Genomic DNA, 18,319 nt, shown 5'->3' on the forward strand with positions numbered 1-18,319 from the left:
GTTTTTCCAGAATTAGTTTATACTGTAGGTATACACATCTGTTATAGTTATACAGAATATCTTGTTCAGTAACTTAAAGACTTCTCAAGGTGGTAGTGTTGTTTCCGTGGCACAGTGTACAGCTGGTAGGTTGATTTAGAAGTGGCAGTTCAAAGCAAGTTGTTGGTATTTAGTAAAATGTGCCTTCAATGTTAATGTCAGTCTGCTTCCAACATGAGGACTTTATCTGAAAGAGCAAACTGAATACTTGAAGCAAATAGACAGGTTTAGTATATTTTTGCAAATCTGTGTATAGATGTGTTTACTTCTCTGTCTTGTCTGCAGACTAACAGTCCACAGGTTGGCTGCTCGGACTCTGATTCGCTCCCTGGAGATGGAGGAGAGAGAGAGCAGAAGAGAGCAAGATGGAGGACTAAAGAAGAAGGTGGTGGAGCTCAGTGTCCAATCAGGAGTGAGCAGCACCTTCACTTCCTTCATCGCTGTCAACAAAGGGGACGGAGAGGCAATTCAAGGTCCTCTGGTGCGCAGAAATGTTCCAACACCCAGTGAGTGTTATTTCACGAAAAATAAAAAGCCAAAGCCACGCTGTACTGAAGATATACTATCGCTGACTATGTCTGGTAATGTTGAGAAGCATGATGATGTACCGCTGCTATGTAAAGACATTGTGGTGTAATGGCGTCCTGAGCAAGCAGCAACCTCTGCGGTGAAAAGATTAGGTCCATGCAGAAGTGATAAAAAAAGGGTCTTGCCCTGTATAGCTAATTTTTCTGTTCATGACAGCTGTATGGGGGGAATATATACATAACTCACACGTCTGAGTTATATTAGAACTTAAAGTTGAGCATAATTAAGGGTGTGACTGCTTTGAGCGACAGTTAGCTGCTAGTCTTATTCAACAGAGAGATTTGTTACATGAACTGATATTCATTATTACAAAATGCCTTAATGGAGACTAGAATATATGATTAAGCCTCTCGATTTTACTGTTCATGCCCATAATCACCAAAAGTGCATTTTTATTTATTTTTTTGGTCAACCAATCACAGCTTTCAGAAGAATGTGTCACACCTAGCAACGTGGTCAACCACGCCTCCTCACTGAAATAGAAGTTTCTGTCCTTTCCTTGCTCAGTGTTGCTAAGAGTTAGGAACTCATTGAGACAATTCTCCAATTGTTTGTCAGTTGTTCGTTTTTTTTTGTTCACTGATTCTATTAATGTGTTGACCTCATACTCTTCTTTTAAAATCTAAGGAATGATGGCCGGTGCTATGCCTTTCCGTGCACTGGGGAATGGCTATTGTCCTCCACCCCCCATGGCTAGTAAGTATAGAATTAAATAGGAATGAAACCTACATTGGTTTATTTCTATAAATACACACATTGTGAATTGTGAAATACTTTATTTACAGTAGGAGGTGCTTTAGTTCTGTTGTGCTCTGGTCAGTCATTGGGACGGACATTGTTTCCAATTGCCTTGTGTGAATGTTTGTACCATTATGTGTGTATAGATACGTGTGTGTGCTCCTGACATGACTATCAGCTTATGCTAATCCATCCCAACACAATGACAGCCAATCAATGTCCACTTCATGGTGTGACTGACCATTGTTTTCCACTCAAGCACAAGAAGCCCAACGCATAAAAATGGATCATAAAAAGGCAACTTGCATACAGAAACACTAAAGTTTGAGATTAAAAATTAGATTAACATGATTAAAAAACATAACGCACTAAATATGACTGTAATTAATTCATCGTAATTAACGCGATCATTTGACACCCCTAGTTTTTAACACTGTAAATATTTAAAGTTGTACTTGTTTGCAGGTCATCGGATTATTCTCATAAACCAGCTGTTTACTGGTTGATATTTATCTCTACTCATTCTCATTTAATGTCCTGACCTGACTGTTTTTTCTAATCTCATAGAAATACACAGATATGTTTAAATCCCATTAAGCTTTGAAACTTACATTTCGGGGGAGCAGCACAACCCTTGTTAACTATAAGTACAATTTATGGATGGTGTGTGTGTAGGTGTGTGTGTGTGTGTGTGTGTGTGTGTGTGTTTGTGTGTGCTGTACCATCAACATGATTTTGAAGCTGTTTTTTTGAGGTCAAAAAGTTACATAACACTGCTTTAACAATATAGTTTAAAGTGCATTTTCCTCTGCATTTGAATGAAGCAGAGAAAAAGATCAGGCTGAGCACTGACGTCACACTTCTATTGGCTGTCTTATTCACACATATATGTCTAGTAACATCAAATCATATTCATGCAGATATTTAGCATGGATATTTTAGACATTACATTATCATTATTATAGTTTTTGGTCAACCAAGGATTTCTGTGGCACAGAGACACAACTGATATCATGCTGTGTTTACTCTGCTCTCTCTGTAGTTTTTGGGGGCGGTGCTGGAATTTTTAGTAAGATGAAGAAGAAGCTCTCGGGGGGACCAGATAAGATGTCTGACTTGCCTCCTCAGATAAAGTGTTCGTCAATAGAAACTGGTTCTCGTAAGTAGACACGTGCCACAGCTGCCACTATGAACAGCATGTCAGAGCAGATATTACTTCATTCACAGTTTACTCTGTATAACTGAACAGTTCGATCTTATTAAATTCCCCAACAGAGCAGCGGACGTACGTTGACAATTCAAAATCATTTCGAAAATATAAAATGTGAAATTAATTGATGGATGTTTTATATCAGCAAAGTCAGACTTGATCTTTTTTTTAGGACACTGTGAATTGATTTCATTTACACCATATACAGGTTATATACAGTATAAATATGTGAGGGCTAATGATTGATATTTAGCTGTTGTACGTTAAGATATTCTTCACATATGTCTTTCATCATGTAAAATAGAAAGGCCTGTACAAGGTTTAGTTCAGTCGCTCAGGCACAAAGCTTCTGATACTCAGTTTGCTTCTGTCCAGTAACTTCAGTAAGTTTTATATCCTGATAAAACATCCGTTACTTCAGTGCCAAAGACCAGTGATGAAGCACTAATGGTGCAAAGTGCGGCCACTGGTCATCTTTTGTGGAGTGCTGGATTTAATGTTTGGTCTATAACCTGTCACTGAGAAGCATGTAAACAGGGCACAATAGTAAATCATAATATACTTAACATTAATCTGAACAGAAATGATTGAGATTGATTACCCTCCATGAAATCAGAAGCTGTAAGTTGTGGTGCTGAAGCACTACAGGAGTTTGGGTGTGTGGTACGGAAGCCAAGAACGGTTATGCTTTCAATTTTTCCTTTTTTCCCCTGTCATACACTGTTACCGTGCTTTATTTCAAATAGGTGTCATGCTGTGGAGGTCACTATGATCTCTAGGATTGGCTATCAAGTCTCACAACAAGCTGTCTAATAAACTCATAATGTATCTGCAGTTATAATGGGCTTTAGGTGAGCAGCTGCAAGCTGTGGTAGAGAAAAGTCAATTGTTCTTGTGATAAATTATCTTCTTATGTGGTTGTCTTCTGTTTTCTAGATATAATAAGCTGCATTAACTCGGTATTACAGGAAACCCAGCTTTGTCACCTCTAGATAACAAAATAATGGACTAGTGATCTCAACGATGACGTGGAAAAATAATTGCAAACATGTTGATTTAATATGTCATTCTTAAATTGTTAAAGGTTATTTTTACTCCATTGAATCATGTTTCTTTTAGAGTTGTTGTCTTTGTATCTAATGTTCCAACGCCCAGTGAGTGTTATTTCATGAAAAATAAAAAACAAAAGCCACGCTGTACAGAAGATATACTATTGCTGACTGGTAATGTTGAGAAGCATGATGATGTACCGCTGCTATGTAAAGACATTGTGGTGTAATGGCGTCCTGAGCAGGTAGCAACCTCTGCGGTGAAAAGATTAAACCCATGCAGAAGTGATTAAAATGCAGTTCCTTGAATGGCCATTTGAGGCAGGCTTTAAAATTGAGTCAATGCCCATACGACCATCTTTACAACAGAAATAAACATGTTTACGGACGGGTACAAAAAAAGGGCTTTGCACTGTGTAGCTAATTTTCCCGTTCGTGACAACTGTACGTGGGTGAATATATACATATCTCACACGTTTAAGTTAAATTCGGGCTTACAGTTGAGCATAATTAATACAGCTTTTAGAAGAATGTGTCACACCTAGCAATGTGGTCAACCACGCCACCTCACTGAGATAGAAGTTTCTGTCCTTTCCTTGCTCAGTGTTGCTGGGAGTTAGGAGCTCATTGAGACGATTGTTTGTCAGTTGTTTAGTTGATTTTCTTTTGTTAGGGTTAGGGGTAATGTGTTGACCTCATACTCTTCTTGTAAAATCTAAGGAATGATTGCCCGTGCTATGCCTATCCATTCACCGATGATGCGCTATTCTGCTTCACTTGCCATGGATAGTAAGTACAAAATTAAACAGGAATGAAACCTACATTGTGTATTTCTATAAAAACACACTGCATTGTGAATTCTGAAATACTTTATTTACAGTAGGAGCTGCTTTAGTTCTGTTGTGCTCTGGTCAGTCATTTGGACAGACACTGTTTATATTTGCCTTGTGTTAATGTGTGTACCAGTATGTGTGTATAGATACATGTGTGTGCTCCTGACATGTTATGTTTTAACACGGTATGAATATTTAAAGTTGTACTTGTTTGCAGTACTTTACTTGTACTTAATTTCTGGTGCGTTGCTTTATGAATTGGACTATACTGCTGATTTTTTGTCTGTTACATTTTACGTTGTACTTACTGTTGTTGTCTTTTTATAATGTTCCACCTCTCTTTGACTCTTCATGGCTTGCTAGGTGACCCTGAGTGTGTAGATACATCATTTGACTTTGAGGGTAAGTAACAAAGATATTATTAAAGAAACACCTGTTGACAACTATTAGTACACACATTTGTGTCTCCCTCAGGATGCATTTGGAATTAACTTTGGTCATAAACCAAAGTTTTGGACCAATAAAAACTGATGAAGGCACTTGATAAAAGTTTTAAAAATGACAAAGCACCTGCAAAACTAATTACTTCAGCCTCAGCTGTACTTACACTGATAATGTTAGCATGCTAACACAGTATACTAACATCGTAAACATGCCAGAAATTGAACTAAACATGTGCATAGTCAGCATTGTCATTTTGTGTATATTAGCATGCAACGATTTGTATTTAGCTCAAAGCACCGATGTGGCTCAGTACATCCTCACAGAGCTGCAAACATGACTGTACACTTCTGTTTTGCCTCCATCTGGCGCTTTATTTATTTTTTAATCATTCAAATCAAGTCTATAAAAACAGTGTTTGTTATAAGTACTAATAATAAATACTATAATCCTGAACTAAATAAGATAACAAACTTGAATGTTTGATGTTTTCTAATTTTCTTAATAATCAATAAAGGTGAAGACTGCCCGATTCTACATCAGAGGCAATGATATGTTGTGAAGATACAAAAAAGCATACTAACCTGGCCTTACACTGACTGACATTTCTAATTGTAGTGACCTTAAGTTAAAATGTAAGTTAAAAATATTTTGATATTTTTGACTATAGTTTATCTACACATCAGTATCAAACAAGCAAAGACTAAAACAAGATTTCTGGAAATGCCTACCACTATAAAAATGTATCTTTGCTTTGATTTTCCCTTCAGAAAGCTGCTCCAAACAGCCTCCCAGAGACCCTTTGCTGCAGCTGGTCTCCCTCCAGAAGGCGTCTGGCTGCTGGGAGTTGGATCCAGCTCTGGCTGCTGCACTGGGAAAGACCAGCGAGGAGGTGGAGAACACAAAGCCTGCATCAGTGAGTCAACCATGATAACACAAATTAAGAACTGGACTTATTTTAAAACACATTGAATGACATGGTTTATATTACAGAACATAGGATATGGTATTGTATTTGCTTTATCAATCGAAAGTATTTTATTTAATTTGTTGTTATGTTGTTGGGAAGTCAGACTGATCAAAACCATCCAGCAGCATTTTCTCTCGGTGTCGTCTCTTCTTTGTTCTCTTCGATTTCTTTCTCTCGTCGTGACTCTTCCTCGTTTATTTGATTTGATTTGGTGCGTTAGGTGAACCAGGAAGTGTGGGCCACCATTCTGGCTCTGATCTGGCTTCATGGCTTCAAGATGGATGCTCAGGAAGAGTGGGAGCTTCTGGCTATGAAGGCTGCTTCATGGCTCCGTGCTCAGAATGGTAACAACCATAATGATAAGATGCTGATCTTTAGTTTTTAACAGTGTGAGCTGGTTATAATCTGATGTTTGCCCACATTCAGTCTCCTCTGCTGATGACTTGTTTTGTGTTTTTTATTTCAGCACCATGTGTGACAGAGTGTGTGGAAGCTGGAAATGCTCTGTTGGGTTGCAACGTGCAGAAAGTCGCCCTGGGGCTCTGAGGTGTTCATTTAACTGGCTTCTCCTGCAGATTCACTCCATCCTCCAAACTTTCCTTTATTAAAATTGCACCATACTATCTACCTTGTTACAATTAAATCCTGTTCTATGTTTGTGATGTTTTTTTCTTCCTTTTTACTCTCAGTTGGTGTTTCTCCTTGTTCTTACGTTCTTTGGGCTTTTGAATTTGTGTACATTAACTGAGTGAACTGATGTATTATCACTGAGGTTATTACACATTTCTTGTCAGTTTGAGTCTAAAACAAAATAAAAATAAACTTGGATCTCAGAGAAAATGAGCATTTATGGCTTAATTTGAGGTTTCACACCTGCTCTTTTCACTGTGCAGTTAAAGCTGTGTCACATCATGTATGCATGCGTTTTACCAACACTAATCAAGTCTTGAGCTTTTAGCACACATTTCTGACCTCATTGTTGTGACTTAAAGAACTTCATGCTCTTACCGTGATGGTTTTTTTTTAACCAATTAACTTCAGATTGCTGCTATTACTAGTTAAGAACAATATATATATATATATATATATATATATATATATATATATATATATATATATATATATATATATATATATATATATATATATATATATATATATATATATATATATGTAGGTATTTTTAGTATTTGTACATATATATGTATATACATAAAATACAGATATTAATATACACTCATTATCTTGGTGGGAGAATTTCAATTGTGTGTCTGTAAGTGTGCAAAAAGTTAGAAAAGAGTACAAACTGCAGGCAATAACACAATTTTTGTAACCTGTGACACATTATAAATGCTCCATTTTAGTGGAGATAGTATGTTTTATAGATTTTTATATGCCAGATACGGCCACGTAAGCAAGAATTGAAGAAGGAAGTGCACTTTAAATACTTTGATATACATTATATCATGATATTATGCAGAACAGTTTTTTGTGTCTGAGATATTCGCAGGAGTCTAGACCAACCCTCCAAATTGCACCGCCCTCCCTTGCACGGTTTAGCTTGCAGCACCACTTTTAGCCGGAGAAAAATAAAAATAAAAATCTTTACAATTACAACAGGGTTCCTAGCACTGCTGGTCCGAGGGGCCGATGGAATGCGTATCGGCCCCTCGGGCTTGGTCCCCTAATAAACGAGGAAGAGTCACGACAGGAGATCCTCTATTAGTCAATTGATGATTGTTTAAGCTCTAATATAATCAGGTTCTGTTAAATAAAGCTCAAAGAAAGTATTTCATTAATTCTAAAGAAATAATAAGATCCCTTATTGTCTTCCTGATCAGAGCCCACATCAGTAGCGTGTAGCTGATAGTCATGATGTTGATGATTCATTCTGCACCTGAGCACCAACAAGAGCTGAACCGTGGTCAAGTGAGATCCTTCAACTATGGAACGAGTGTTTAATTGTTGAAAAGTCAAAAATCTGACTTAGGTAAACAACTGGTAAACAACCAGACTGAAAGTTGGAGGTTGTGTTAAATGACAGCAGCAGTGTCTTTGCCCTGATCGATCAGCTCGTCAAACCGGTCAGAAGAAAAACATCCAACAGCAAGTTTTTTTTTTTTCATTAGCAGGTGAACCAGCCAGTTCAGGTATCCAAACCACCAGCAAGGCAGTGGATCAATTGTGCAATATTCCTGCATCACAGTGAGGTTAATACATGATAAAACACACAAATATATATCTGTACAGCTGAAATACAGCCATAAATGAAAGATATGTCCTCACTGAGGCCTGTTTCCTGATTATTAACCAACGTTTACCAACCAGTCATTTAATTTTATCTTAGTTAGCCTATACGTTATTTGAAGCCTTTATTGATTTGTTCATGTTATTTTTGTCTTATAAAAATATTTTTTTCTATTTATTTCAGGATTTAAAGTTCATTTTAACTTTTTGATAAATTCAACACGTATTTTATTTTTATTTTATTTTTTTTTAGCTCCATTCAAGGACAAAAAAGGAAAAAAGACAGGATACTGCAGTGATCGGCCCATGATCAAAAAACCTTGATAGTCTCGATATACATCATTGAAGTTTAGAATAAAAAGGTTCCAGATGAATATTTCTCTGTATTTAACTCTGAAACTCGGGTGAAAATAACACGACAGCAGGATGAATAGTATGAAACATGACGCCGGAGATTTAAACCGACACCGAGCTGCTGCTGGTGGAGCTCTGGCGGCACTCCAGCGGCATACTGGAAACAAACGCCGAGTCACACGTTTATTTTTCCATCGTGAAACTTTTGGGATTCAAGCTCCACCCGCCCGGCGTGTCTCTTGTGAGTAAATGGAGCGTACCCGGAGGTGGGGCGTGGCTTTCACTTTGCTTTCAGTTTACAGTATCTGTATAAATTCTTCCTGCTTTACAAACCCGCATAGTGACTTATAACAGGCTGTTTACGAGAGGGAAACACACACACTTTATATGTCTATGACACACACCTGTCCCCAGAGGTAGGTCTCCTTCTGCTGCGTGTTTGTTTAAAGTGTCTGGTTCGCAGAGGCACTGATTTGTACGAAAACAGGGGGAAGCCTTATTAATAGGCGGAGTGCTGCATACTGTTGTTGTCACACTGGGATTGTTATACGAACTTTAGTTGAATCTGCTGTGATATCCTGAAAATACAACAAACAATGTTCAGTTCAATAGACAGGAGCCTGTTGCTGTTTGGATCATGGTTTCCCGTCACACATACTATTTTGAATCCCATCTGTAGTCATGAAGCAGGCAGCTGCCTCAATCTATTTATAAAACACAAATTAACAGTCAATAGTGATAAAGACTCAAGACACCAGGAAGAGTTGTTCAGACTGGAGCAGGAAGGATGGATCAGAGACTGGAGAGAGCAGGAGAAATCAATATGTAATGATTAATGACTGTATTGATTTACAGTAGATGATGACAGGACATATGTGGAGGGAGGTGGAAAGCATTAAGTTAACTGGAGAAGATAATAATAATAATAATGATTATTATTATTATTATTATTATTATTATTATTATAATGATGACCATAATAATAATAATAATATAACAAAACATGTTATTATTTTCATTATTATTATTAGTAGTATTATATATTATTCAGTTATTTTGTTGTCGTTTGTTTAGTCAGTAGCTTGATTTGTGTATTAACTGTGTTTTTATACTTTGCTAATTTCTTGTGAAGTGAATCATATTCTGTCCCTTATAGGTCTGACCACAATGCTTGTGACATTTATTAGACAAAAAACAAACAAACATTAACATCACTACAGCATCAGTTCAGTTCAGTTTACTTTATTAATACCCGTAGGTAGATTTGTTGTGCAGTGGCAGGAGAGGGCGTCGCACAAACATTGATGACAGGACATACAGAAGACGAGTTAACACACAGCACGAGACAGACATGGGTACTTCCGATGTTCACTGAGCCGGATTAAAGGCAGATAAGATACAACAAAATGATGATACAACGGACAATAAATAGGTTTAAAAACAATTTTTTTAATAAATAGAAATAAATAGATAAATTACAACAACAAGTCACAGGATAGACCTCAAAGTGCATTAGGACTTGTTTAAAAGGGAAACAGCAGCAGGGACAAAGCTGTTCCTATAGCGTGTGGTCCTAGATCTTGGGACTATGAATCTCCATCCAGATGGCAGGGGCTGGAACTCACTCGCAAGAGGATGGGAGACATCACTGGAGATGGAGCTGGCTAGTCGCTGCAACTGTTTGGTGTACAGCAACTCCAGGCTCAGCTGTGTCTCTCCAATCAGCCGACCAGACCATTTGATGATCTGGTTGAGCGAGTTCCTTTCTTTTAAGGGCAGGTTTCCGAACCATGACACAAGTGAGAAAGCTAACACAGACTCAATAAAAGCATGGTAAAAGAGTGTACTCATGGTCCTATCAATATGGAAACGGGACAACTTCCTCAGACAAAACAGTCTCTGGTGTCCCCTCCTGCTCACAGCTTTGCAGTTCTCTTTAAAGTTTAAGGCAGAGTCAATGATTGTCCCAAGATATTTATAAGATTGCACTTGTTCAGTGACTTGTCCCTTGATCATTACAGGCTCAGATGTTTTGGCATTCTTTCGAAAATCAATAGCCATGTCTTTGGTCTTAGTTATATTGAGGTGTAGGTGAGAGTCTTCACACCACTTTGCAAAGTAGTCGACAACCGGGCCGTGATTATGTTCACTTCCCTGGAGCAGGCTAACAATCACGGAGTCATCAGCGTACTTTGAAACGAGGCTATTTTTAAAAGAGCTCTGACACATATTCATGTATAGAATGAATAACAAGGGTGAGAGCACACACCCTTGTGGTGAGCCAGAGGAAGAGCACACTTTGTCAGATAAGACCTCATTAACTCTGACCCTCTGTGTCCTGTTTGTTAGAAAGTTTAAAATCCAGCCCACAAGATTTTTACTGAGGTTAAAATGTTCTAAAAGCCTCTGCGTTAAAATGTGCGGCTGGATTGCATTAAAAGCAGAGGAGAAATCAATAGATAAAAGCCGGGCATGACACCCACTTCCTTCAAGATGTTTAAAAAGCAAATTAATCAGAGTGAGTGTGGCGTCCTCCGCTCCTCTTTTGGGTCTGTAGGCAAATTGCAGTTGATCTATTTCACTCTCTGTATTTTTCAAGATTTCCAGCCATACAAGTTTTTCAAAAATGTTCATAATAATTGAGGTCAAAGCCGCCGGTCTGAAGCCATTTAGTGTTCCGGGGCGACTGGATTTGGGGACCGGGACAACTACGGTGTTTCCTTCCAAATGCTGGGGACCTGCTACGCTTTTAAAGATCTATTAAAAATCTTGTGGAAAACTGGACTCAGTTCTCTTGCACAGGTTTTGAGTAACCGACCGCAGATGTTATCAGGTCTGCGACTTTTATTGACCTTTGTGCAATAAAAGGCTTTTTCAACATCCTCTTGTTTTACAGAGAAGTGCTGACTGTCACACAGTTCACGCTTTAGTTCCTGTATTTCTTTGCTAAAATCGAACATATCAAAACGATTATAAAAACAGTTGAGAGCATAACTGTTTCCTCACATGTCCTTGTTGATTGTTGCACAGGTACAAAGATGGACTGCTGTGGTCTGCTAACTGCCCAGAAGGAACCAGGTAAAAAATCAATGTCAAATTGAAGCTTGTACGTATTTGCATCACACTGTTAGTCAGAGACATGTTTAATGATCAGCGTGGTTCACAGGCGCCACTATTCAGTACAGAAGGAACATTAAACAGCATCCTCACCAATTTGAAAAATGTCTTTACCCACTGAAAACAAGCTCTCACACAGTTTATGTTCATGTGGTTTCCTTCTGTGTCTGGGTCAGTTCCTCTGAAGAGTGTGGAGGTGGAGCTGCAGGTGAGGGACCATGTGGCTACAGTGGTCTCCACTCTGAACTATGAGAACAAGGAGGACAAACCACTAGAGGCTGTGTTTGTCTTCCCTCTGCCTGGAGATGCTGCTGTCTGTCACTTCAGTGCTACGATCGGACAGACGCAGATTGTAGCTGAGGTGAAGGAGAAACAGCAGGTGAGCTGCACAGTAACGACTTTCTCACTACAGTGGAGCTGAAAAACACAGTAAACACAGTGAAAGTGACCCACATGTGTCGTCTGTACTCCAGGCTCGTGAGGAGTACGATGATGCTTTGAGCTCCGGTCAGCAGGCCTTCCTATTGGAGGAGAGTGATCAGAGTCCAGATATCTTCTCTCTGAGTGTGGGCAGTCTGCCTCCAGGAGAGAGCGCCTCCATCAGGCTGGAGTACGTCACTGAGCTGGCTGTGCAGGCTGATGACGGGCTGAGATTTTGTCTGCCAGCTGTGCTCAACCCTCGCTACCAACCTCAGGGTAGGAAACCACCAGACAACACTTTTTATCTTAGTGAATACAAAGTAGGGCAAAAGCTATGTGTAATACACTGGCAGAGCATGTTATTTCACAAGTCCTTTAAAGTCGTGGGAACCAGCCAATTTCCAATTGTGCTGACATGTAGACGTCAAACAATCTTTGGAATTGAGAGTTTTATGCTGGCTCACATTTCCTTTTTCACAAACAAACACAAAGGCCTTTTGTACGTTTCTCGTGAAAAAAGTTATGTTTATGTTCAATGTTTCTTAGCACAACATATTAAAGTGAAACTCTCGCCAAAATGCAACATAGGCTTTTTTTGTGAATGTATACGTGTCAACCCTTTGTGTAAAAGCATAATTATGACGATAGAGGCACTTTTAAGATTGAACACTTTTTAGCTTAGTGAACACCAAACTTGTTTATACACAGTAGGGCAAGAGCTGCAGAGCATGTTATTTTACAACTCCTTCAACATCGTGGGAACCAGCCAATGTAGATGCCAGACAATCTTAGGTATTGAGGTTGACATCAATAGTGATATCAGAGAGTTTTATGCTGGCTCAAATTTCCTATTTGCACAAACAAACACAAAGGTCTTTTGGATGTTTCTTCTGAACAAAAGTTATGTTTATATTCAGTGTTTCTTACCAAAAGACATTAAGTGTATTGTTGAAATCTAAAGTCCTCATAAAGCACATGGAAAGAATACAAAAAACGATGTTGCATTATTTAGATAAATGTTTACTTCCTGGTCATCTTCTCTGTCAAAGTGTATTTGCTCTCCCCACCACCGACGAAATAGTGTGTAACGATGGACAAGAACCTGCGATACATATGAAACAAATTACACATAAAAACCTCACAGCACTGCGTGTGGTCAAAACCTCCACAGGGAACCTTTAACACAGACATTTTTGGCAATTAGTTTTTCAAATTTGAACATAATATTTAACAGATATCTTAAAGTTTCAGTAGAGTTTCAGAGGCCAATCAAAGTAAAATATGTGGTGAAGTGCCACACATTTACAACTTTGTAGACTCTTGTTGTTAGCATGCAGGCTATTTGAGCTCCCACTAGCGTTATCTTTTTTCTCCTCAGATGGCAATGAGATCATCCAATCACAGCAAACCCTTTAACAACCACACTGACCGTCTTGGTCTTTGACGTCAAGCATGTTTGCTTGCGATGATTGGATGACCCAGAACATGCTGTTCATGTGAGAACCTTCAAGTCCCCTCCCACCTTGCTAGGGCCCTGTTTATCGATTTTACTTCTGCTTTTAACAGCATGCAGATTCACATCCTGCTGCAGAGACTTATTGATATAGGAGTAAACGGTGGTATTATCCACCTTGTTAGGGACTTCCTCTCTGACCACCCTCAACAGGTTCTGGTCAATAATACTCGGTCCGACATCATCGTGCTTAATACTGGTGCCCCGCACGGGACTATTTTATCCCCATTACTTTCTCCATTTACACAAACGAATTCCAATTAGATCTGGAAAAGTTTTGTTTGTTTAAGTATGCGGATGATATGGCCCTGGTTGCCTTATTGAAGAAGGGGGACATAGTTGGAGAGGAAGTATACAGAGCACATGTGTCATCTCTCCAGAAGTGTTGCGATGAAAGCTCCTTAGAGATCAATGTAACGAAAACACAGGAACTTGTCTTTCATGAAAAGGACCCTGTGCAGCCGCTTATAATTAAGGGACAAATTGTAGACGTAGTAAACAAGTTCAAATATTTAGGTACATATATTGATTGCAACCTAAATTTCAGTGAAAACACTCACTATATTTTTAAAACCTGTAATCAACGTCTCCACCTATTACGCAAGCTCAACTCTTTCAGAGTGTGCAAGCATATTATGGAAACAGTTTATAGAGGGCATCTTTACTTTTAATATGGCAATGTTGTATGGTAATCTAAACATAAAAGGAAGAAGCAAGCTTCAGAGAATAATAAACCTAGCCTCAAAAATCATAGGGATGAGACAGAAACAATTAAGTTGTATGTACGAGGAAGTGCTTAGGAAAAAAGCTGTCAAAATAGCAAACGATCCCTCTCACCCACTCAATAGGGAGTTTGAACTTCTTCCCTCTGGTAGACGATACAAAGTGCCAAGGGCAAATTGTAATATTTTTTAAAATTCCATCATCCCGAATGCCACTGGAGCACTGAACACCATCTCCCGTTGATGCGTTTTTAATGCAACTGCCACTGCTGTCCTGCTTTTTGCCCTGAAGATGCTTGTGGGCAAGTGTTGTTGTTGTTGTTGCCTTCCTGCTTGTTATTTTTATGAGACCAAAGACAAATTTCAGCATTGTGGACAATAAATTAAACTAACTAACTACCTAACTAACTAACTTACTAAGGTGTCTCATAGTCATATTTTTCCTTACAACAGGAGGATTTAGGTTCTGAATATTTTTCTCTGGTCATACAGAACTTCTGCTGGACTGGAGATTATCAGTCTGGCATATCTCTTTTATTACAGTATTCCTCACTTGTCTCATGTCATGTACAGGCAGTGAAGGTGCCAGTGTTCAGGTGACCTCTGTTCCAGCCTCTCTGGTGCCCTACAGTCTGTCTTTCTCTGCCCGAGTGTCCTCTCCTCGTCCAGTCTCTAAAGTAGAGTCCAACTGTTCCCTGGACCCTCTCCAGTACCTCAACATAGAGCAAACCCAGGCCACGGTAGGTGGAGTGCTAATGTTTCTGCTGTGTGTGATTGTTCCTCAGCACTGACAACAACTTACATCACTTTCTTCATATTGATGAGTGTTGTGTGAACTGCAGGTCAAGTTGGCTGCAGGACACAAGTTTGACAGAGACGTTGAGGTGCTGATTTATTACAAAGATGCCCACCAGCCCACTGCTGTGGTGGAGGCAGGACAGGCCTCTGCCAAGCCTGGTGAGTTAGTGAATGAGTCCAGTTGTTGCTTTACTGGTAAAAGCCAGATGTGTGGTCATGTTCCTGTCTCTCCTCTGTGTCTCAGGCTCTCTGATGGGTGATCCAGCAGTGATGCTGAGCCTGTACCCTGAGTTCCCCCAGGCTGTCATGTCTTCACTGGCCTCCTGTGGAGAGTTTGTGTTCTTATTGGATCGATCTGGAAGTATGGATGATCACATGAACGACAGCAAGAGAGACCAGACTCGCATTGGCAGTGCCAGGGTATTCATTATGTGTTGTTTCTGTCATGAGATCATCCATAGTGTCCCTCTCACTCAGTGGCCTTTAGTATCTTTCCTCTCTTCCCTTAAGGATACTCTGCTGCTCCTGTTGAAGAGCTTACCAATGGGCTGCTATTTCAACATCTACAGTTTTGGGTCAGGATATGAACACATCTTCCCGTAAGTCACGCCCTCATGTCACTCAGTCCTACAAATTCAGTCCTGTGTTTGGTATTAATGATCAAAAAGTATGTGTACATTTTTTCTTGAGTTTGTGTGTTTATGTGATGGCAGTACGAGTGTGGAGTACAGTCAGAAGACCATGGAAGAAGCTCTGAAGACAGTTGAAAGGATGGGTGCTGATCTGGGGGGAACAGAGATCCTGAAGCCCCTCCAACATATTTACAGCCAGCCCTGCATTCCTAATCAACCAAGACAAGTAATACACATAGACACACACACAAACACACACACACACTGCATGTTTCTGTGTGTGATGTCATGTAACTACTTGTGATATGTAAACTCTCCTTAAGGTATTTGTCTTCACTGATGGAGAGGTGTGGAACACCAAAGAAATTATCAGTCTGGTGAAGAATAATTCAGGCTCCCACAGGTGAAACCACAAGAACACAAAACACAACAAACACCCACACAGTTCCCAGAATGTGTCTCATCATCATCAGACTAATCCACTGTATTGTAGGTGTTTCTCTTTTGGGATTGGGGAAGGGGCCAGCTCTGCTCTTATCAACGGGCTGGCCAAGGAAGGAGGAGGTCACGCTCAGTTCATCACAGGGGCTGACAGGATGCAACCCAAAGTAAGACATAGTTCATATTAAAAATACATTTGAAATAAGAAATGCAATAACACATTTGTTTTCTGACAGAAGTGATGATTCCAGTAAGTTAAATCTTTCAGTGTCTTTCTAGTCTTTTTGCAAACTGTTTTCACTCATCAGGTGATGCAGTCGCTGAGATTTGCTCTGCAGCCAGCTGTGGTGGACATATCAGTCACGTGGGATTTGCCAAAGGGAGTCTCTGTCACTGTCCTCTCTCCACCAATCACAGCACTTTTCCAGGGTCAAAGGTCACTGGTTTATGCCCAGCTCAGTGGACAGGTAGGAGCAGCACCATCTCAAAAGGAAAACCTCCCTGTTTGGATTTTTTTAAGCATTAAGCTATATGAAATACATTTTCAAATATAATGTTTTTCCCATCAGGTATGTGATCACAGTAATATGTTTACTAACACTGTAATGATTTCTGTCAGAGTTCAGAGGCAGCAGAGGGCTGTGTGACGGTGAAGTACAGCCTGGCAGGTCATCCCTCTCAGAACCAGCTCCACTTCAGTCTCACACCTGCACAGGACACTGGGTAAAACACAACATAACTGCACCGTTATTCATTGAGTCCTGATTTTACAAATACTGAATTTAGTTTAATTATTTAGATGAAATAAAAGGAAACCAACAAGGTGTGAGAAACATGTTGCTATTTGTAAAAAGAATATTGCACTGATACATGGCAAGTGTAAGCTCAGTGGCTGGCATATATTATTACTTAAGAGACCAGACCTTGAACGGTATTTTTCCAGAATTAGTTTATACTGTCGGTATACACATCTGTAATAGTTATACAGAATATCTTGTTCAATAACTTAAAGACTTCTCAAGGTGGTAGTGTTGTTTCCGTGGCACAGTGTACAGCTGGTAGGTTGATTCAGAAGTGGCAATTGAAAGTGAGTTGCTTGTATATTGGTGGAAAATGTGTCCTCAATGTTAATGTCAGTCTGGTTCCAACATGAGGACTTTATCTGAAAGAGCAAACTGAATACTTGAAGCAAATAGACAGGTTTAGTATATTTTTGCAAATCTGTGTATAGATGTGTTTACTTCTCTGTCCTGTTTGCAGACTAACAGTCCACAGGTTGGCTGCTCGGACTCTGATTCGCTCCCTGGAGATGGAGGAGAGAGAGAGCAGAAGAGAGCAAGATGGAGGACTAAAGAAGAAGGTGGTGGAGCTCAGTGTCCAATCAGGAGTGAGCAGCATCTTCACTGCCTTCATCGCTGTCAACAAAGGGGACGGAGAGGCAATTCAAGGTCCTCTGGTGCGCAGAAATGTTCAAACACCCGGTGAGTGTTATTTTATGAAAAATAAAAACAAAAGCCACGCTGTACTGAAGATATACTATCGCTGACTGGTAATGTTGAGAAGCATGATGATGTACCGCTGCTATGTAAAGACATTGTGGTGTAATGGTGTCCTGAGCAAGCAGCAACCTCTGCGGTGAAAAAATTTAACCCATGCAGAAGTGATAAAAATGCAGTTCCTTGAATGGCATCTTGAGGCAGACTTTAAAATTGAGTAAATGCCCATACGACCATCTTTACAACAGAAATAAACATGTTTAGTAGTTAATTTTCCAGTTAATGCAAACTGTATGGGGTTGAATATATACATATTCACACGTTTAAGTTATATATATATAATCACCAAAAGTGCATCTTTATTTATTTTTTTGATCAACCAATAACAGCATTCAGAAGAATGTGTCACACCTAGCAACTTGGTCAACCACGCCTCCTCACTGAGATAGAAGTTTCTGTCCTTCCCTTGCTCAGTGTTGCTGGGAGTTAGGAGCTCTTTGAGACAATTCTCCAATTGTTTGTCAGTTGTTTAGTTGTTTTTTGTTTTATTTTTGTTTTTTTTTTCTGTTCACTGATTCTATTAATGTGTTGACCACATACTCTTCTTTTAAAATCTAAGGAATGATGCCCTTTGCTTTGGCCCTTTGTACGCCCATAATGGGCTGTTCTGCTCCACCCTCCATGGACGGTAAGTATAGAATAAAATGAGAC

General features: G+C 39.5%; 1 protein-coding gene across 3 annotated transcripts in view; it reads left to right on the plus strand.

Moving 5' to 3' along the window:
• LOC115566844 (von Willebrand factor A domain-containing protein 5A-like) overlaps nt 1-18,319 on the plus strand; it is a 55,749-nt gene that overhangs the window by 28,918 nt on the left and 8,512 nt on the right. The window contains exons 1-15 of one of the 3 annotated variants that reach the window (XM_030392872.1): nt 8,829-8,885; nt 11,500-11,547; nt 11,763-11,965; nt 12,060-12,282; nt 14,815-14,981; nt 15,084-15,198; nt 15,284-15,459; nt 15,550-15,638; nt 15,753-15,897; nt 15,995-16,074; nt 16,165-16,279; nt 16,421-16,579; nt 16,732-16,835; nt 17,373-17,593; nt 18,228-18,296. The exons of 1 other annotated variant lie outside the window; for it this stretch is intronic. In XM_030392872.1, the coding sequence (XP_030248732.1) occupies nt 11,508-11,547; nt 11,763-11,965; nt 12,060-12,282; nt 14,815-14,981; nt 15,084-15,198; nt 15,284-15,459; nt 15,550-15,638; nt 15,753-15,897; nt 15,995-16,074; nt 16,165-16,279; nt 16,421-16,579; nt 16,732-16,835; nt 17,373-17,593; nt 18,228-18,296 (1,906 nt within the window). In that variant the 5' untranslated portion in view covers nt 8,829-8,885; nt 11,500-11,507. Of the gene's footprint in view, nt 1-324; nt 546-1,254; nt 1,324-2,407; nt 2,525-4,344; nt 4,414-4,820; nt 4,860-5,668; nt 5,815-6,088; nt 6,213-6,334; nt 6,526-8,828; nt 8,886-11,499; nt 11,548-11,762; nt 11,966-12,059; nt 12,283-14,814; nt 14,982-15,083; nt 15,199-15,283; nt 15,460-15,549; nt 15,639-15,752; nt 15,898-15,994; nt 16,075-16,164; nt 16,280-16,420; nt 16,580-16,731; nt 16,836-17,372; nt 17,594-18,227; nt 18,297-18,319 lie in introns of those variants that run through there. One more of the 3 variants, XM_030392879.1, reaches the window with a different exon arrangement.

Source organism: Sparus aurata, chromosome 2 (assembly GCF_900880675.1).
Source record: "Sparus aurata chromosome 2, fSpaAur1.1, whole genome shotgun sequence".
Taxonomy (NCBI): Eukaryota; Metazoa; Chordata; class Actinopteri; order Spariformes; family Sparidae; genus Sparus; species Sparus aurata.